Source organism: Gopherus evgoodei, chromosome 7 (genome assembly GCF_007399415.2).
Source record: "Gopherus evgoodei ecotype Sinaloan lineage chromosome 7, rGopEvg1_v1.p, whole genome shotgun sequence".
Taxonomy (NCBI): domain Eukaryota; kingdom Metazoa; phylum Chordata; order Testudines; family Testudinidae; genus Gopherus; species Gopherus evgoodei.
This window is the reverse complement of record NC_044328.1, coordinates 98,973,952-98,994,581: the sequence shown is the minus strand read 5'-3', so window position 1 is coordinate 98,994,581 and position 20,630 is coordinate 98,973,952. Positions and strand designations below refer to the sequence as shown.

Here is a 20,630-nt window from a genome sequence, read left to right as displayed (position 1 = left end):
AAATATTTTTGGAAAGCTACTGGTGTCCCTAAATGCCATTGGCTTGGTGTGATTAGGTCTAACACTGTAGTCTTACACTCTGTCCTATGGGGCCAGTGATGGGGGTCAGGCTTCATCGAATGATACCCTAAGGTTTTGGTGTGAGAGAGCTTGAACTTGTAGCCCTTCAGGGCATGCAGCACAGCCTGTCTGTTCTTTTGCTTGGGGCTGAGAGCCAGCTATGGATTGAGAACAATGGGGCATTTTATTTGCACTGGGTTGGTTGAGTGAGGAAGAATTGGTGGGGAAGGGAGAAGTCATGGACGGTCTGGGGCTCAATCCAGTAGCATCTGTATGAATTTAAAATAATACCTAGCTCTTATACTGGTATCCAATTGACCGCAACCCACCTCAAATTCCTTTGCCCAGCCAAAGATGGGTTAGAATGTAAGCTTCAAACTAGCATTAACCTATCCTGGGTGGAGTGTGGCCCTGTGAGCTGAGAACTCCATTTGGTTTGGGCACTAGCCTATGATTCAGGAGACCTGGGTTCAACTCCCAGCTCTGACACAGACTTCCTGTGTGACCTTGGGCAAGTCACTTAGCCTTTCTGTGCCTCAGTTTTCTTATAAATAAAATACAGATAATAGCACTACCCTACCACATAGTGATGTTATGAGGATAAATGCACTAAAGGTTGTAAGGTCCTTGGATACTGCTACATCTATGCTATTATAAAAGATCTGTGGCACAGCTGCAGTTGCTCCAGGTCACCTGACTTGGGGTAGGGCTGTGGAGCTATAAAACTGCAGGGCAGATGTTCAGGCTAGGGCTGGAGCCTGGGCTCTGAGACCCCCCCTGCTCACTGGGATCTCAGTGCCTGGGCTCCAGCCCAAGAGTCTACACTACTCCCTGCCTGCCTTGCCCCCATGCCACTCCCAAGAAGTGGACAGAACCTGGGAAAGGAGAGGCACGGGGGGGGGGGTTGCTTTTGCTTCAGGCACCGCCCCCAGCAGCTCCCATTGGCTGTGGTTCCCCATTCCTGGCCAATGGGAGATGCTGGGTGCAATGCCCGAAGCAACAGCAACATACACACACCCCTGCACCTCTCCTCCCACACATTCCAGCTGCTTCCTGGAGCAGTGCTGGGCCAGAGCCTGCCCCCCGAACCTCTCCTGCAGCCAAACCCCGTGCCCTGAGCCCCTTGCCACACCCTACACCCGATCCCCTGCCCTGGACCCCCCACCATACCCCACAACCCTCCTGCACCCCAACCCATGGCCCAGAGCCCCCTGCCTCACCCCTCCTGCACCTTGACCCCCTGCCTTACCCCTCATCCTTCCTGCACCCCACACCCCAATTCCCTGCCCTGAGCCCCCTGCTGCACCCCAACCCCCTGCCACACCCCTCATCCCTCCTGCACCTCACATCCCAACTCCCTGCCCTGAGCCCCTGCCACACCCCTCCTGCACCCCCTGGAGGCAGGGAGGGGGCAGAGTTGGGGTGGGGATTTCAGGGAAGGGGCTGGAATGGGGGCAGAGAAGGGGTGGGAAGAGGCAGGGCCTAATGGAAGGAGTGGAGTGAGGGCAGGGCCGAGGGTGATGGTGGGGAGGTGTCAGTATTGCAGCCCTCAGGCCAATGTACTAGTCCTCAAGTGGCCTTCCTGGTCATTTGTGTTGGAGACTCTGGTCTACACAGTAACTTTATTGCCCCGCAGCATAAGCTCTATGAATCTGAGTCAGCTGACCTAAAAGACACCGTGCCATGTTTGTTTTATCATCACAGTGTAGATGTACCCTAAGATACACAGAGGCACAAGGAGGGAAATGAGTCACTGCAGGTCATCCAGCAGGCTAGCGGCAGAGCTGGGACTAGAACCCCAGTCTGCTGAGTCCCAGTGCTCTAGCCTCTAAGCCACATGGCCATAAATGCCTAATCCTTGGCTATGGACCTTCAGGGAAACAGAATAACGTGTTCCATACAGATGCCGTTCTGTATCAGTCTGCAGAAAGTTTTATTGACTGCTGCTGGCCCTTCCCTAGCTTCAGAGCCTGCGGCCTTTCTGAATGTCCCATATCCCACAACCACTTTGTGCAGCTGAAACTACACCGTAGATGTACCCTTTTACGTTGGTACACAATTGAGCCCTGTGGGCCTGGCATGGACCTAAGGCCTGAAGGGACCATTGTGATCATCCAGTCTGATTATTCCCCATCCCCCACAGACAAGCTGTAGAATTTTCCCCAGAAACTGGATTAAAGCTTGTGTTTTGGAAAGAGATCTTGTTTTGCTTTAAAGACTCCAGGTGGTGGCCAGCCCATGCTTCCCTGGTGAACTGTTCCTGTCCCTACTAGGAAATTGATTTATTTCAAGATTACATTTGTCTAACTTCAACTTCCAGCCACTGGATCTTGCTCTGCCTTCCTCTGCTAGGCTGAAAAGCTGTGTCTGTCAGATATTCAAACAGACCCAAGTGCAGAAAAGAGCTCCTAGGGTGAGGAGTGTAGAGGCGACCTTAGGAAAGGAAACTGAAAGCTAGGTTTGTTTAGCCCGGCCATTAAAAGATGAGAAGGGATTTAATCACTCTCTATAAAAGACACAAAAGGGGTAAATCCTGGCAGGGAGAAGAGCTACTGAAGCTAAAGGACAATGTTGGCACAAGAACAAATAGGGATAAGATGTCCAGGAATCAACTGAAGCTGGAAATGAGAAGGTTTCTACCCATCTAGGGCCGGCTCCAGGGTTTTTGCCATCCCAAGCAGCAGGGGAAAACCACGATCATGATCAGCGGTAGCAGGTCCGTCCCTCCCTCCAAGAGGGACCCGCTGCCAAATTGCCACCGAAAAGCCCGACTTGCCACCCCTTCCCCTTGGCCGCCCCAAGCAACTGCTTCCTGAGCTGGTGCCTGGAGCCGGCCCTGTACCCATCAGGGGAGGGAGGTTCTGGAGCAGAATCCCCCTAAAAGGAGTATTGCCTATTTGGTTGATTGTTTCCTGTATTTAAGATCTGACACTTTGCTCATCTAGCCCTCAAAAGCATCCCAAACAATTGACATTGAACGCAGATGGAGACTGCATTTCATACATTTTTAATAAAATTGTCACATCAGTGCATTGTCCAAAACCACACTCCAGCATTCCCCAGTCCTTCAAACAATCAGGCCCTTACAGACACAGCAAACCAAACTCGTATTCCACCTCAAGCCAAAACAGACTCCCAGCTGTGATTCTCTCTCTTTGGGGCTTGTCTTCTTTTTGGTGGTCGCTCAAGGTTTAACTCAACTTTTGCTCCTAACCAGACTCCTGTCCGCACAGAAATCTCTAGTACTAATTAAATGGTGCTTTAAAATCAAGCTAACTGGCTCGCAAGGGGATGGAGGTTGAAGCTGGAGGACTGCTGCCACTCAAGCCAGTAATGCAACAGCTTGAGTTACAGCAGCACATCAACTGCTAATCTAATCTCTCTGTACAGCTCCAGTAATTGTTTCATGGTGCAGGTGCTCTCAGTGTATGTCTACACTGCTTTCTGAGGCATGACTGCAGCTTTTTTGGCAGGGGGGACATACCTGCACTAGCTTTACTCTAGCTAGCATGGCTAAAAATAGTGAAGATGCAGCAGCACATGCTGTACAAGCCTGTGCATCCACACTAGTTTTACTCTAGCTATGCCAGTCTAGGCTGCACTCACACGTCCGATTGCAGTGTAGACCTACTCTAGTAGAGTTCAAGTGAGAGTAACTCCAGCGTACTCATTTGAGCTAACTCTTGCAGTGAAGACAAACCCTCCATCTCATCATGACCCATGCATCTGTCAGGCTGACCTTTCTGCTGTGGGCTTGCACCTCCTTACAGCAGCAGAGGAGAATTCAGGCACGCCCATTCTCAGCTGTCCAAGGTGAAGCTTGCAGCCAACTGTAGTGGGTGCAGTATTGTTAAATTCTTTCATTAAAGCATTACCAGTCGTGCAGTAAGCTCCATCATGGTCCCTCATGGAAGGCAATGCTTTAAGCTTGAGCGAAGCACAGAGGAATGCAGCTCAGACATCTAGTGCTGTTATGAAAACATTGTGGGTTGTGTTATACATAAGAATGGCCATACTGGGTCAGACCAAAGGTCCATCTAGCCCTGTATCCGGTCTTCTGATAGTGGCCAATTCCAGAACGCCCCAGAGAAAGTGAACAGAACTGATAATCATCAAATGATCAATCCCCTGTTGCCTATTCCCAGCTTCTAGCAAAGAGAGCCTTGTGACACCGTCCCTTCCCCTACTGGCTAATAGCCATTGATGGAGCTATCCTCCAGGAACTTTAGTTCTTTTTTGAACCCTGTTACAGTGTTATCTTTCACAACATCCTTGGCAAGGAGTTCCACAGGTTGACTGTGCGTTCTGTGAAAAAATACTTTCTTTTGTTTGTTTTAAATCTGCTGCCTATTAATTTCATTTGGTGACCCCTGGTTCTTGTGTTATGAGAAGGAATAAATAACACTTCCTTACTCACTTTCTCCACACAAGTCATGATTTTATAGACCTCTATCATATCCCCCTTATTTCTCTTTTCCAAGCTAAAAAGTTCCAGTTTTATTAGTATCTCCTCACATGGCAGCCATTTGATACCCCTAATCATTTTTGTTGCCCTTTTCTGAACCTTTTCCAGTTCCTATATATCTTTTGAGATGGAGTGACCACATCTGCATGCAGTATTCAAGAGGTGGACGTACCATGGATTTACATAGAGGCAACATGGTATTTTCTGTCTTATTATCTATCCTTTTCTTAATGATTCCCAACATTCTGCACCCCAAACCCCTCATCCCCAGCTCCACCCCAGAGCCTGCATCCCCAACCGGAGCCCTCACCCCTGTGTCCCAATTCCCTGCCCCAGCCTGGAGTCCGCTCTCACACTCCAAACCTCTCGGTCCCAGCCTGGAACACCCTCCTACACACCAAACCCTTCATCCCCAGCCCCACCCCAGAGCCCGCACCTCCAACTGGAGACCTCTGGGGATGACAACGTGCCCCAGTGGTGAGGACAGAGGCTAGCATCCTGCCAGCCTTTGGAGCAGTGGTGGGCAGATGTGAGCTGTCGTGCCTGGGTCTGCATGGGGCATGGTGTGCTGGGCCAAATCTCAGTAAAGGTAAGGGAAGATCCTGTAGGGAACTCGCCGGCAGTACTCCTGCCAGGCAAGCCCATATTTCCGCAGGCACTGGTGCTCGTCCCGAGCCTCCCGGTGAATCAGCAGCACGGTGAAGTAGAAGACATAGAAGTAGGGCAGGACATGCGTCAGGCCTGAGGGGGTGGGAGAGACATGGGACATGAGGAGAAGGAGGCCATGGGCCCTTCCTCTAGGACCTTCTAGTGCAATGGTTCTCAACCCGTGGGCTGCTTGTGTCCTAATCAGCACACAGCTGTGGCCCATGTGACATTCTCAGGGCCTTAGAGGCCGTATATATATTGTGTGGATGCAGCCCACATAACATGGAGAGCTGCATATGTTGCCCACAATGGTAAACAGGTTGAGAACCACTGTTCTAGTGGATAGCCAGAGTGCTGAGCAAGCTTGTCTAGGGCGTAGATTCCTCCCCACTCCCATGTTAATGATACACTGATGTCATCCTTGGAAGGTGTGACCAGTGCCTTCCACCTGGGACTTCAGGCCAACCAGACCAGGTGCCTTCTACGTGACCTCTGGCTGGAGTATAGGGCAGCATATTGGTGCCATCTGCTTGGGACATGACTGGGATGTTGGGCCAGAGCAGGCACCCTCTGTGTAGCTTGTGAAAGACACAATGGGTGCCCAAGGCAGACACCACTGCCTTGAGGGCTAGAGAGATGCTGCCCTGCCTCCATTGCAGAGGGACAGTAGGGATATGCCCTGCATGCCCTAAAGGCACAGGTCCCATTGGAATTGGGGGCAGGAGGAGACAATCCCTGCCCCCCACCCCTCCCAGCACCTCCTTGTTAGCCTTCACAGGCTCCCTCCAGGCAGGATTTAGACTCACCACAGGGCAGCGACCAGGCCAGAGCCATGATGATATCCCCCAGATAGTTGGGATGGCGTACAAACCCCCACCACCCAGACACTAGGAGACGCCGGCCCGTGGCTGTGGGGATGGTTTTGAGACCTGGGAGGAGAAGAGCATTACTCATATGGCATCCATTCCTCCCCCTCCCTCCCATTAGCATTCCCTTCTTCTCCCACTCCAGACTACTGCACTCTAAGTCCCCCATATGACTCCCATCCAAGAGGCGGCAGCAGCTCACCAGTTACTCTGGGGTCATTGGGGTTCCTTCGGAAAGTGTTCTTCTGGGAATTGGCACTGCGGAAGATGCAGTATCCCAGACCTGCCAAGAAGAGAACCAGAGTGAGGATAGGCTGTGGAAGCTCTAGGCATGGGGATACTGGCACTTCTGCCATGGATTGGTATGAAAACAGATTGCTCTTGAGAGGACAAAGGGATGAATGACAATGGTGGTGGATGCTTGCTCAGGGTGGCATTGAGCAGGGCTTTCAATCCTCATACTTCAGGGTGTGGCTTGGGGGTGGTCAGGAAGGTATTTCACTCCATTGTGCAGCAAGAGTTGTAGGGTTGGTGAGGCAGGAAGCGTGGGAAGAGATACTGTGACAGATGGAGTCATGGGGTAAAGTGGGAGGGATACTAAACCTATTGGTCTTGACTAGGTGGATCCATTGGTCTGAGCAGGGGCATACGGGGGAGAAGAGGAGAGATATGGCACTGAATGAGCCTATTGGTCTGATATGTGAGAGGGAATCACCTGAGCCTCACCATTGAGCAAGAGGATCCCGACAGCCATGGACAGGCTCAGCTTCTGGGGGTGGTTGACCAGGAAGTAGGCCTGCAGGCTGTAGGTGAAGGGCACCCAGGCCAGGTCCCCAAAGACCAACATGAAGCCAAAGCCATCGTGTACAATGTCCATGGTGGTGAGGATGGCCTCCTGCAGGACACAGAGGAGCCACATCCAGCATGGATAAAAATCAATGCTAAACAAAATTTAAATACTTTAAAAAAGCTAAATCTATTTAAAATTAAATTTGAAATAAACAACCTGTGCTAAGGCCTAACCATGCTGTAAACTATTAAATAATTTAAATACAAAAAAAAATATTAAGCAGGACACATTTACTGCCAAGTTTAAAGAAAGTGAACACACAGAACTGCTTGACATCATTGGCTAGGCACCTGGAACCAGAGTTTGTTAAAGCACTAAACCACCTTTTAACTGTTGGCGGTAATCTCTTCTGCAGGTGCAGAGAGAATATTTTAATTTAATTTCCTTTTATTCAACTAAATCAGTTCAGTGACTAGTTCATTTGAAGTTAAGAAATCAATTGGGAGTTGAACAGGCAGGAAAGCTTGTTTTTCTCTTCCAATCTATGAAGAAAAAACTATTTGAGAGAGGAGGAGATCTACTAGTTCTAAAATCTTGAATGACATGGTGACCAGAAACAATCAGTTAAATTCACTGACTACAGATGCTACTTCCTTTGTTTAATACAATCAGTTTTAAATAGAACACATTTATTTATAAACTTTTTAAAAGTATATTAGCACACAAAGTAGTTTTATTTTATTAAAAATCTCAACATGCTGTTTCTGGGGATTTTTTATTGAATTTTAATTTCCATCCAAATAGAGCTGGAAACAAATTTCAAGTAAAACATTAATCATCATATTGTAAATAAATACAACATTCACCATTTTCTAACATAATAAAAATGTAAAAATTAAGAATCAGAATACATGTAAAATAAGTATATAATTACTCAGATAAATGTGTAGAGATATACTGTGTCCTCCTGGTTAGCAAAAAGTACCACCAAATTTAGTATAAAGTCAGGGTGTGTTTGGTTGCAAATTAACATGTTTTAATATAACCCACTAGTGAAAAATCAACCTTTTGTTAGGAAAATAACTATAAAGTACAAATGCAAAACTTGACTATAATCAATTTAAATTAAATCAATCCAGCCTGGCCACATCTGTGCTTTAAATCACCAATCCCCACTCCCTTCTCAGAGCTGGGTCCTCAATCCCAGCCCCTCTGTTCGAACCACTGGACTCCACCCTCCTCCCAGACATGGGAAGGGAATCCAGGAGGCCTCCCCTAAGGTTCACTTTGTAGCCCCTAGGCCATTGCAGATCCCAAGCCAAGGCTAAGCCAGGGATGTGGGAGTGACTCACCTCATTCCAAAGTGCATCCACCACATACAGCAGCTGGAAGGCATTGACCAGGAGCATGGCCAGCGAGGGGCTGCCCCGCAGCTCAGTCTCCTTCATCAGCATGGCCATGTTCACCAGTGCCTGGCAGGAGGGGAGCAGTCAGGCAGAGTTTGAAGACGACCTGCCTCCCTCCCTGCTCCTTCCCTTGCCCTCAGCACCTTGTCTGCCCAGAGAAAACACACCTGATTGCTGAGTGGACCAGGAGTGCCATTTCAGATTTTGGTAGGGGAGGGGGCAAATTTAACTGTGATTCCAGAAGCTACTTGAGCACCTATAAACTCTTGGGGGGTTTTTTGGTTTTTTTTGCAAATGATAGCTTATATTCAGTGCTCCTGTCAGATAATTTCTAATTCCTATATACAAATAAATAAATATTAGACCCACTCAACTCTAATACTAACATGTTCTGACCTCTTGTGTCAAGTCACTGAAGGGACACTGGTTAGGTTTAAAATTTTAATGTATACAGTAACTCCTCATTTAACGTTGTCCCACTTAACATTGTTTCAGGGTTATGTCTCTGCTCAGTTAGGGAACATACTCATTTAAAGTTGTGCAATGCTCTCTTATAACATCGTTTGACTGCCTGCTTGTAAGATTCTGTGGAAGAGCAGTGACTTTACAAGGGAGCATTGCACAAGTTCTGCTTCTCCACCTCCTCCCCCTCCCTCCCAGCGCTTCCCCCACCAGCGCTTAGGACTTCCTGGGAGGGAGGGAGAGGAGCAGGGAAGTGCGGCCTCTCCACTCCTCCCCCTCCCTCTTAGAAAATCCTGAGTGCCGCTAAACAGCTGTTTGGTGGTGCTTAAGATTTTCTGGGAGGGAGGGGGAGGAATGGAGACACAGGGCTTCCCTGCTCCTTCCCCTCCCTCCCAGCACTTTGCGCTTAGGACTTTCTGGGAGGGAGGAGCAGGCGCTTAGGACTTTGGGGGGTGAGGGATGTGGCATGCTCTGGAGAGAAGGTGGAATGGGAAGAGGTGGGCCTGGAGTGGAGCAGGGACTGGAAGAGGCAGGCCTGGAGCATTCCTGGCAAAATTTGAGCCTGTCCTCCAGGGAAGCTGCTGCTGCAAAGGTGCTTCCTTGCCTGCAGCAGGCTGTGCCTGTGTGGTGTAAGCCAGGGGCACTTCCCAACCACAGTACAGTACTGTACAGTATACAGTATAATGCCTTCTATCTGACCCAAAAAATGTCTTTGGAGCCTAACCCCCCCCCCCAACATTTACATTAAATCTTATGGGACAATTTGATTAGTTAAACATTGTTTCACTTAAAGTTTCATTTTTCAGGAACATAACTACAGTGTTAAGTGAGGAGTTACTGTATTCTCAATTTGTTACTAACTCTTGAATACAATTGAAATAATTGTAGAAAAACCTAGATTACTTTCTATCACACTTGGAATAGATCATTTAACTTTTGGAAACATCCTACTAGGGCCGTGGTTCCCAAACTTTAACAACCTGTGAACCTCTTTCACTAAAATGTCAAGTCTCATGAACCCCCTTCTAAAAATGAATATTTCCAGGATTTTCTCCTTTACCTGAATATAAACTATAAAAGCAGTGATCTTAATATACAATTTGTTTTTATAACATGCTTATTACACACTTAATTTATCATTACAGTATTTTTATTACATTCTGAAAATGGCAACACTCTTCCAAGATCTCACTTTCGTAGCTTGTATCACTTTGAATAAGCTTGCTATAAGACAAGGCTCCTATGTTTCATCAAGGAGTATCAGATGTGAAACAGCATGAAGATATTTAAGAAGCCAACTCAGAGTTCCTCCTACACAAGCATTCAGGTCTTGAGCAGTCCAGGCAAACAACACACATTACAACAAAGCTTAAACTTGTTCTTCATAATAATTTAAAAACAATACTAGCTGCTTAATTAATTTTTAAAACAGCAAAAAAATAATCCACCTCCCTTTCCATTTCTTATACGGACTCTTGAAGTTTAAATCTCCTCAGTGTGATAGATACGCTTGCTTTGATCTGCTTAGCTCTTGGAAGTCCAGGGGCTCCAGGCTGCTGGCTCTGTGCTGCCCAGTGTCCTTAAGGACAGCTGTCTGCCATTAGGGAGTCGCCCCCACCCCCAAGAACCCCCTGTAACATTGTGAACCCCCAGGGGTTCACGAACCCTAGTTTGGGAGTCACTATACTAGGGCAAGGCCCCAGGAGTTTACACTGCACCTGCCTTGGGCTCTAGGGGTGTTACCCCTCTACAAATAATAGACTAGAAAATTACTTTAAAACAGTAGTGAAACTGACACTTTCAAGTCACTTTCATAGTATTGCCAACCCCAAATGTTCAAAAATCAAGAATCAGGCTTACCAAAAATCATGAGATTGGCTTTAAAATAATGAGATTATGTAAAAATAATAGATTTGGTGTTTTTAATTTGTATTCTGCTTTTTGACCCTTTAAGGTGCCCTGGGGTCACATTCTGAAGCTTTCTCCATAGCCACAAGAACTAGAAACTTAATTTTTCTTTAAGAATGATGGCTGAAATCATCACATATCACTTGACTCCAGGAACTAAGGCTTTAAGGAAAACAATTATCATGAGACTCATGACAAAATAATGAGAGTTGGCAACACTGCTTTCACTTCTGTTTAAAGGCTAGGTACTTTCCAGAAGGTTCTTAAACATAAAACTACAGTGATTGAGCTGCAGTTTTCACAGGAGACTATTTTTAATCAAACACCAAGAAAATTCCACGTTTTAAAGTTGGGGACAAAATTGCTTCTAAGGTACATCAGGGCGACTGCAGGCAGGAAAGGAAAACAAACAAGCACAGTAGCTCTGGGCAGCTCTTCCTCTTGAAAGAAAGTTGGAGGGTCAAATCTTCTAGTCCTTAAACAAGTAAAACTTCTATTGCCATCAGTGCCTCCACTCATAGATATAAACATCACAGTGAACATGTGATGTCAATAACTATGCATACTTAAGTATCTGAGCCATCTTATCCAGAGTTACACATCTTGTATGCATTGGCTCAAGGACTAAATTTTCTGAACAGTGCTGAGCACACAGATGGTGCCCAAAAAAATAACACAAATCATGACAATAATAGTCAACTTTATCGACTCTGTGGATGCAATTTCTGTTCTTTGTTCTGGAACTGGCCTGAATACAGCTGAAACCTTATGAATTTGATGTATAATCACATCTAATACCCATACAACACTCTCTCATTCCTTCCTTTTTTCAAACTCAGAACAAAAAAAAAAATAAAAAAGACAAAAAGTGGTTTTCAGTTAAAATCAATGGGCATGTCTTCACTAGCAACGTTAAAGAGCTGGCCACGGCAGTGCTTTAATATGGCTGTGTAGTCGTGGCTACACCCACCTCCATGAGGGGTGTAGTGCCTCCCAGCGCTGGTGCACTGTCTAAACTGGCACTTTACAGCGCTGAAACTTGCAGCGCTCAGGGGGTGTTTTTTCATACCCCTGAGTAAGAAAGTTGCAGCTCTGTAAAGTGCCAGTGTAGACAAGTCCTAAAATTGCATAGCAGGCTTTGCTGTACAACTCAGCCTGGGGCAGAACCTGCTACTCATTGACAGTTAAGTGCGCTCTTCTTATCTGATTCTCATTCTCTTTCTTTATCCTTCCTGACCTCTATGCTGCTTTTCATACTGTTAGCCATGACATCCTTCCCAATCACCTGGGACCAACTGCTGGAATCTCAGAGAGCTGGCCTTCTTGATTTTGCTCCCATCCATCAGAGGCCTCTTTTTTGCAGCATGCAGCAGATAGAAAGGCTGGTCCAGTGGATAGGGAGCTAGATCTGAGAGACCTGGTTTCTACCCTCCCCCCCACACACACACCCAATGACTTCCTGTATGACCTCAGGTCAGTGCCTTAGGGACAGAGTTTTAAAGGCTTTTAGGCACCCAAAGATGCAGCTAGGCACCTAGTGTGTTTATACAGCACCTAACCTTCTAGGCGATTTTGAAAATCCCGCTAAGTGCCTAAATACTTTTGAAAATCTGGCTGTTAGTCTCTCAGTGCCCCATCTGTACAGTGAGGATAATAGCACTGCTTGACCTCACTGAGGGGCTGTGATGTGAGGTGCTCAGATACTACAGTGATGGGGCCACATAAGTACCACAGGTAGATTGGGAACTTCTTTAAGCCACTGCTATCCCTTCCCTGGGTTTTGGCCCCTTCTTTTCACTTATGCCCTTCACATCTTCCTCTTTTCTGACTAACCTTGGCTTAGAGAGCTTGGTTGTATTTCTTCTGAGTCCCCTGCGTTCCCTCTTCAACCCCTGCCCACCATCACCACCCACATCCATAAACCTGGGAATCCAGGATACCCCATAATCTAAGGCATTGGCACCCTGACAGCAGGATTTTCTAGCTATGTGGACTCTCTCCTCAGGTCCTACACTACCAGCACTTCCAGTTGTCTTCCAGACACCACCAACTTCCTGAGGAAACTGCAATCCATTGGTGATCTTCCAGAAAACACCACCCTAGCCACAATGGATGTAGAAGCCCTTTACACCAACATTCCATACAAAGATGGACTACAAGCCATCAGGAACAGGATCCCCAATAAATGTCATAGCAAACCTGGTGGTTGAGCTTTGTCACTTTCTTTGTCCTCACTCACAACTATTTCAGATTTGGGGATGATTTATGGTTTATGCCTTCAAGTCAGCAGCACTGCTATGGATACCTGCATGGCCCCACATTTTTATAGCTGACTTAGAACAATGCTTCCTCATCTCTCCTCCCCTAGCACTCCTACTTTACTTGTGCTACAATAATGACATCATCTGGACCCAGGGGAAGGAGGCCCTTGAGGAAATCCACCTGGATTTCAACAATTTCCACCCCACCATCAACCTGAGCCTGGACCAGTTCACACAAGAGAGAGATCCACTTCCTGGACACTACAGTACAAATAAGCGATGGTCACATAAACACCTCCCTATACTGGAAACCTACTGATTGCTATACTTACCTACATGCCTCCAGCTTTCATCCAGACTACATCACATGATCCATTGTCTGCAGCCAAGCCTTAAGATACAACCACATTTGCTCCAATCCCTCAGACAGAGACAAAAACCTATAGGATCTCTATCAGGCGTTCTTAAAACTACAGTACCCACCTGGAGAAGTGAAGAAACAGACTGACAGAGCCAGAAGGGCACCCAGAAGTCACCTACTACAGGATAGGCCCAAGAAAGTAAGTAACAGAACGCCACTAGCCATCACCTACAGCCCCCAACTAAAATCTCTCCAGCACATCATCAAGGATCTACAACCTATCCTGAAGGGGAGTCCCTCACTCTCAGACCTTGGGAGACAGGCTAGTCCTCGCTTACAGACAGCCCTCGCAACCTGAAGGAAACAAACACTCACCAGCAACTACACACCACACAACAGAAACACAAACCCAGGAACCAACCCCTGCAACAAATCCCATTGCCAGCTCTGTCTGCATATCTATTCAAGGGACACCATCATAGGACCCAACCACCTTGGTCACACTATCAAGGGCTTGTTCACCTGCACATCTACCAATGTGATATATGCCATCATGTTTCAGCAATGCCCCTCTGCCATGTACATTGGTCAAACCAGACAGTCTCTGTGCAAAAGAATAAATGGACACAAATCAGACGTCAAGAATTGTAACATTCAAAAACCAGTAGGAGAGCACCTCAATCTCCCTGGACACTCAATAACAGACTTAAAAGTGGCCATTCTTCAGCAACAAAAATTTAAAACCAGACTTCAACGAGAAACTGCAGAACTGGAATTAATTTGCAAACTTGACACCATCAAATTAGGCCTGAATAAAGACTGTTGATACTCATACCTTCTTGTCATCTGTTGGGAATGGGCAACATCCATCCTAATTTAATTGGCTTCGTTAGCACTGACCCCCAACTTGGTAAGGCAACTCCCATCTTTTCATGGGCTGTATATTTATACCTGCTTACTGTATTTTCCACTCCATGCATCTGATGAAGTGGGTTATAGCCCATGAAAGCTTATGCCTAAATAAATTGTCTCTAAGGTGCCACAAGGACTCTGTTGTTTTTACTGATACAGACTAACAGGACTACCCCTCTGAAAACTGTTCTACAGGCTCATCTAAGAGCTTCCAGAGCCTTAAAATTACCATCCTTTTCTTATCTTAAATCACCCTGCCTCTGTTTGGAAACAAAACACTGACTTTCTGCCCTGGGGACACAAGCTGGGAGAAGCACCTCACTGCAGAACTCTCATACCACACTAATGCTGTGCAGTTAAGACCTCCACCTGGGAGCACACCTCCTGTATGAAACTTGGGGTGGGGATGGAATGGGAGGGGGGGTGTGGCAGGCTGGCAGCCCCTCCTCCCCCTTACCTAATTGGCATCCTCAAGTAAGACCTCCTCTCCCCGCTGCCTCGGATTTGACCAAAGGCATATCTAGCCCCTGTGTAACAGTAAAACCATCCTGCTTGGTTTACCCCTACATCAGACCAATGGGCCCACCCATGCCTGGCATCCCACACTCTCTGCTGCCCCAGATCAGATCAATGGGCTTATCTAGTCTGGTATTCTTCACCCCTCCCACCATGCTTGTTTGACTAATGGGTCCATCTAGGCTAGGATTTCTGGTTATGGATAGTATCTGCTACACATGGCCATGTGGACAGAGGGAAATTCCCCCTGGCAACCCTTCTCCCGGGACTAGAGTTCCCCTGCAGCAGATTCTCCGATTATCCTTTGCCTTCGCAAGGTCATCATAGCTATGGCCCTCAGGGTCTTTCTACAGCAGGGGGCACCCTAAAACCCCACCCACTTACCCAGCCGAGGAGGCCTGGACGCAGCTCGCAGAAATACTTCAGGTCGAAGGAGCCGATGCGTGGGTTCAGCTCGTGGCCCATGAAGAAGTCATAGATAGGATTCCCTGTGTGGCCAATAGCAAGTCAGGCACCTCAAGGTGGAATAGCTACTCCCCCTTCCTCTCCCTGCCACCCTGGTCCAGACCAATAGGCCTGTACAGCCCAGTATCCCCCCGCTGCCTGAGATCAGACCAATGGGTCCATCTAGTCTGGTATGCTCCCCTCTCTGCTACCCCAGATCAGTCCAAGGGGCCCATCCCACTGGCCTGGTATCCCCACCCCTGCTGTGCTAAATCTGTATATGTCTGGTTTCCAATGGGTGCTGTTGCTGGATGCTTCATTGGAAAGTTAAACTCTCTGCAACAAGGGTGGTTCCTTTCTGACCCTCATCAACTGATCAGATACCTCCCTAGAGTCCTGGCAGTTTTTACCCGACTGACATCACAGGCCGCTCTCCCCCTGCACCCCCGTGAGACACCAGGTATGACCTGTGTGACTAAGAGTGTCTATGTGTTAGTGCATGCATGTGTCAGTGTGTTCATGTCTGTGTGTGTTCAGACATGCATAAGTGCACACGTGTATGTCTGCATGCACAAGATCATTCCTGTGTCCGTGTGTCCCATGTGTATAGAAGGACTCACCTGAGTTCCCGCCTGGTGCCAGTGTTGTCTCTGGGGCAAAGAGGGACTTGAAGTAGAGGAGGAAGCTGAGACCAAAGGCCAGCAGCAAGGCCGAGAAAGCCAACTGCAGGAAGTGGTCATAGATGTAGCTGAGGCGCAACCCGGCTGCCAGTCCAGCCCCCACCACCAGGGCCGTGACCCCCATCGCATGGAAAGCTGCAGTGCGGGAGGAGGGAAAGCAGGTCACATGCTGCTTAGATACAGCAACACTTAGTGCCTTTTTAGCTGAGCACCCCCGAGTCACAGCACACTGTTATTCTGGGAAACAGAGGCATAAAGAGGGTAGCCCAAGGTAACAAAGGGAATCTGTGGCAGAGCTGGGGATAGAACCCAGGAGTCCTGACTCCTAGCCCCTTGCTCAGCCCCAATAGACAGCACTTCTCCCCAAATACTATTACTTGTTACCATGAGGAAATTCAGTAAGTGATGTGATTGGCTGCAAATTCTGGGGCGGGTCATAGTTGATCTCCCCTCCCTAACAAAATCCAACACCCACCATTAATGCGATACTGGAGCCGGCTCTTGTCTCGAAGGACGATCCCTTCTGTGACCTGGGAGAAAGCCATACAGCTGGTTAGTATGGATCTCTCAGGTCTTGACTCCAGCTCCTCTCACCGGCACCCTCCCTGGAGCCTCAGTTCACAACTGTGTAGAAGAACTGAGTTTTGGCAGGTCTCTGCCTACATAGTGTAGCCAGCTGGCCGTGATCTGGCTCAGCCGTGGCCCAGGCAATTCACGTGTGCCCTGGATTCCCCATGGATAGTCAAACAGCCACCATTAGGCAGATGACACCCAGCAGGGAAGGGGACATCTGCCCAATGAAGCTGACCCAGCATTACCTTCCCCATAGGCAGCATGTAGAGGGCAGCCTGGAGTCCCACCCAAGCCAGAAGCAGCAGGAAGGTGTGGGGGCTCCAGAGGGTGCTCAGGGGTGGCAGCGGGGGCGGGAAGTTCAGCACGCTGGCTTGCTCAGTGCGACAGGTCAGCAGAAGATAGAAGATGGTAGCTGGCATGAGAAAGATGAGGATCATGGCTCCTGTAGAGGGAGGAATGAGAGGTTAGAGGGACAAGATCCCCAGGGTGATCAGAACTGTGGGTGAGTGACAGGCAGCAGCGTCCCTGAGAGATAAGCTCCCACAGTGAGTCAATGGCAGAGCTGGGAACCCAAGAGTGCTGACTCCCAAACCCACCATGTTCTAACCATGTAGCTGCATTCACACCTCCAGTTTGCCCTGCCTTTCAGGGTATGTGAGCCACTGCCTTCCCACCCCCCTCACCCTCATCTTACCCAGGGGCCCTCCAAACTCCAGCTCTTTGGTGCGTGGGGTCTTATACCGATCCATCATCCTTGTGCTCCAGCCTTCTCCACCGAGACACAAAGCTCTTCCCACAGGAAGCCTCTCAAACCACAGTCACTTCCTCCTTCAGGAGAGCTCTTGTGGATCCCAGACCTATGGGACAGAACATGGATCATTAGTGGTCACTGACAGTGGTTGCGGTGGAAGGGTCAGAGACAGCCTGCACTGATCTGGGTTGGGTGTTTAGCCTATGGCCATGTCTACACTACAAAATGATGTCTATCTAACTTACATCTGCACACAGCCACCACAGGTATTAAGTCACTTGTGTCGTCGGTGTGCATCCTCACCAGGACGCTTGTATCAATTGTACTGTCAGTGTGGAGCATTGTGGGATGGCTCCTGAAAGCCAGTCACAGTCCATGAAAGCAAGGCAGGGTCTCCACTGACACTGCATCAACCTAATTACATCAACCTTGGCTCTCCACCGCTCGGGGAGGTGGTGTCACTAAAGCACTGCAGAGAGGAACTCACGTCAGTGGGAGCCAAATTTAAATGAAGAGATTTCCACACCTAGGTCGATGCAAGGCATCTTCCATCAACCTAACCATGTAGTGCAGAGCAGGCCTATGTTACGCTGCTGGGGCTGGAGTTGTCACAGGACTACAAAGAGGCAAACTGAGTCTGAGGTTTCCAGCCCGTGTATGCAGCAATCATGGGAAGGGAACAGGGCATGACTCTCATGTCACTTAGCCTGGATTGTTTCTCTTGCTGGCAACCCACCTTTTTTCAGAACCAGGATGTGGGCAGTCTGCCCTAGAGGTTAGACTTTGGCTCTGGCTTCCGGTGCCTGTTCCAAATGTCAAAGTCAGAAGCCACTACCTGGAGCCAATGGTCAGAGCTAGAATCTGACACCAATAATCAGAGCCAGGAGTCAGAAGCCAGGCAAGGATGCAGGGTCGGGTGGGCTGGAGGAGGATCAGAACAGGGCAGGAGCAAGCAGGCACAGGAGCAATTGCACCTATTAAGGCTCTGGGGGGCATCTGCCCATGTCTAAAGGCCCCTCGCCCCAGCCTAAGGGGAGGAGCTACTAGACCCAGGTCTCAGCTGAATTCAGGAGATCACAAACGAAAAAACACAGATGAGAGTGAAGGGTCACAGGGTCAACAGCAGGGACCCAGAGGAGAACACTAAGCAGAGAAACTTGGACAATGCCCACTGCTCTAGAGGAACTCTGTCCAGATATATGACCTAAGAGAGGATCAGAAATAGACTTCCCAGTCACAGAGCATCTCCTCGTCCAGCTTCCTCTTCCTGGTATGGTGAACGGCCATCATGACCAATGCCAGAAGGAGGTCAACTAGGAGGTCTTGCAACTTCATGGGGTCACAGATGGCCATAGATCAGGAGGTGTGGGGAAAAGTGCAGCCAGAACCTGAGGAGGTGGTTCCGGAGGAGCCGGAAAAGGCTGCAACCTGGTACACTCAAAGTAGATGTGCACCAGCGTCTCCCTCTCACTGCAGAAGGGGCAGGTGTCAGGGGAGGTGGTGAACCATGCCAGGTACATGCCCATGCTCACTGCTCCATGAAGGAGCTGCCAACTAATATCCCCAGCAAGCTGTGCACAAGAACAATTGGAGCTGCAGGTGTAAGTGTTAAGTTGTGCTGCTGTTGAGCATAAATGCAGAGTTGTTGGCTTCTTTCAGCCAATTGGATGGACTGGTCAATCAGGTGATTTTGCTGAAGCCCAGCTGGGCTCATTAACCTGTCTGAAAGCTGTACCCACTAGCCCGGGCCTCAGCTAGGGAACTCAGCCCCATGGTTCTTGACAGTCCCCTCTTGGTCATTGATATCTCCCACTCATGTTTCTTTTAATCTTACTGGTTGCTTCTGTAAAATCCAGTAGCACAGAGTTCTGTAGGTTTAAGATATGAGCAGCATCAAACGCCTGTGTGGTGATGGAGGACATATTATGTCAATAGGAGTTAAGCACCTCAACACTTTTGAGGATCTGGGCCTAAGCAACTTGCCCAAGGTCCCATAGGGAGCCTGTGGTAGAGCAGGGCATTGAATGTGGGTCTATAGCTAAGGGAAAGATGAGGTTGCTGTAGCAGAGAAGACTTGGAAATGCTTTCAGCAATAGAGTTAAAGACAGAAAACAGCCCTGTCTGCTCTGGAGTTCCTAGTCATCTGGCAGAACATGTTTTTGTTGTTAAGTACATTTGTAGAAAGATCTAGGGCTGGGATAGCAGGGATGCTGCACATCAGGATTGAGAGGGAGGAACCCATAATGGGAACAGCAGCTGGGGTTGCAGGTCTAGACTGAGGGCCATTGGCAGAGCTGCGTAGGAGATGCAGACATCAGGAATGGAATAGCAAGGGGCTGCGGGCCAGGACAGAGGTGCATTGGCAGAGCTGCATATGGGGTGCAGCGACCAGGAACAGAATAGCAGAGGGCTGCAGGCCAGGACAGAAGGGCATTAGCAGAACTGGGGTAAGCCAGAACCGGAATAGCAGGTGAGGCTGCAGGTTGATATGGAGCAGCACCAATCGAGCATGTGAGGGGAGTCCAGGATTGCAAGGGAGGTTGGGATAAAGGGGCATCAGCGCACAAAGGGGAAAGTTTGGGCAATGTACAGCTCAGGCCTCCAAATTCACAAAAGGAGAAGAATTTCCAACTCTTCCAGAAACCCCCTTCCTGGCGGGGCTCTCTCGGTTTCACAGGCTGTTACCGGTGGCTGTACAAGACCACGCTGTCTTGTCAGCCATATGAAATGCCCCAGCACCGGTCACTTCTAACGCTCTGAGCAATGCTGAGCTGCACCTCTGCCTGCTGCCCGCCTCTGTGTGACTAACCGACGTTCCCCCTTGAGGCACAGTCCTACCTGACAGCCCGGCGTCCGTCTCTCCAAGCAGACACCGTAGGTACTAGCAGTGGCTCCAGAATCCTCCCATGCACACGCTCCACCCCCTGTCCCTTTAACCCGCAGCAGCTGTTGTCGCACCAGCTAATTGTAGCTCGTCCCAGCCTGTTATTATCACCAAACATCCAATCCGAGAGCAGGGGTTATGTCGAAAGACGGGCAAAGCCAGAGTTTCTGGTCTATCACGATGACTCTGAGCTTCTTTCTAAGTGGGTGGAGCAAGCTCCCTAAGCTCTCTTTTTAGTGGGCTGGAGCTGTGGTCATGGCAATGGCTAGGTTGCTCATTGCAGGAGTCTTGCTGCTGAAAGCTGCCTGTGTTGAGGCTAAGGGCGGTACAGACGCGTTTGTGTGTGGAGGGCAAACTACTAGGGCCCTACCAAATTCAAGGCCATGAAAAACGTGCCACAGACCATGAAATCTGGTCTTCTGTGTGCTTTTACCCTGTACTATACAGATTTCATGGGGGAGACCAGCGTTTCTCAAATTGGGGGTCCTGACCAAGAGGGATTTGCAGGGAGAGTCACAAAGTTATTTTGGTGGGGGAGGGTCACAGTATTGCCACCCTTACTTCTGTGCTGCCTTCAGAGCTGGGTGGTTGGAGAGTGGCAACTCTTGGCTGGGCGCCCAGCTCTGAAAGTAGCACTGTCACC

General features: G+C 48.7%; 1 protein-coding gene across 2 annotated transcripts; it reads right to left on the bottom strand.

The window, feature by feature from the left end:
* Positions 1-3,050: 3,050 nt before the first annotated feature.
* Positions 3,051-20,108, bottom strand: TM7SF2 (transmembrane 7 superfamily member 2). 2 transcript variants are annotated; one of them, XM_030569410.1, is made up of 11 exons: positions 19,942-20,108; positions 17,047-17,209; positions 16,598-16,794; positions 16,255-16,309; positions 15,720-15,914; positions 15,040-15,143; positions 8,182-8,301; positions 6,766-6,934; positions 6,242-6,322; positions 5,980-6,102; positions 3,051-4,028 (listed from the first exon to the last, which is right to left on the bottom strand). In XM_030569410.1, the coding sequence occupies exons 2-11, from the start codon at positions 17,102-17,104 to the stop codon at positions 4,015-4,017; spliced, it is 1,116 nt and encodes a 371-aa protein (XP_030425270.1). In that variant the 5' UTR covers positions 17,105-17,209; positions 19,942-20,108; the 3' UTR covers positions 3,051-4,014. The 2 variants fall into 2 exon arrangements, with proteins under 2 accessions (XP_030425270.1, XP_030425269.1); XM_030569409.1 differs by lacking the exon at positions 3,051-4,028 and adding an exon at positions 5,013-5,266 and having other exon boundaries at positions 19,942-20,107.
* Between the last annotated feature and the right edge of the window lie 522 nt (positions 20,109-20,630).

Coding starts and splice junctions, on each gene's coding strand:
- TM7SF2 (XM_030569409.1), bottom strand. CDS start 17,104: ATGATGGATCGGTATAAGACCCCACGCACCAAAGAGCTGGAGTTTGGA. Junction 8,302..15,039: donor GTCCAGGCCTCCTCGGCTGG/GTAAGTGGGTGG, acceptor CCCTCCTGCCAG/GCACTGGTGAACATGGCCAT. Junction 6,323..6,765: donor CGGGATCCTCTTGCTCAATG/GTGAGGCTCAGG, acceptor TCTTCTTGGCAG/GTCTGGGATACTGCATCTTC.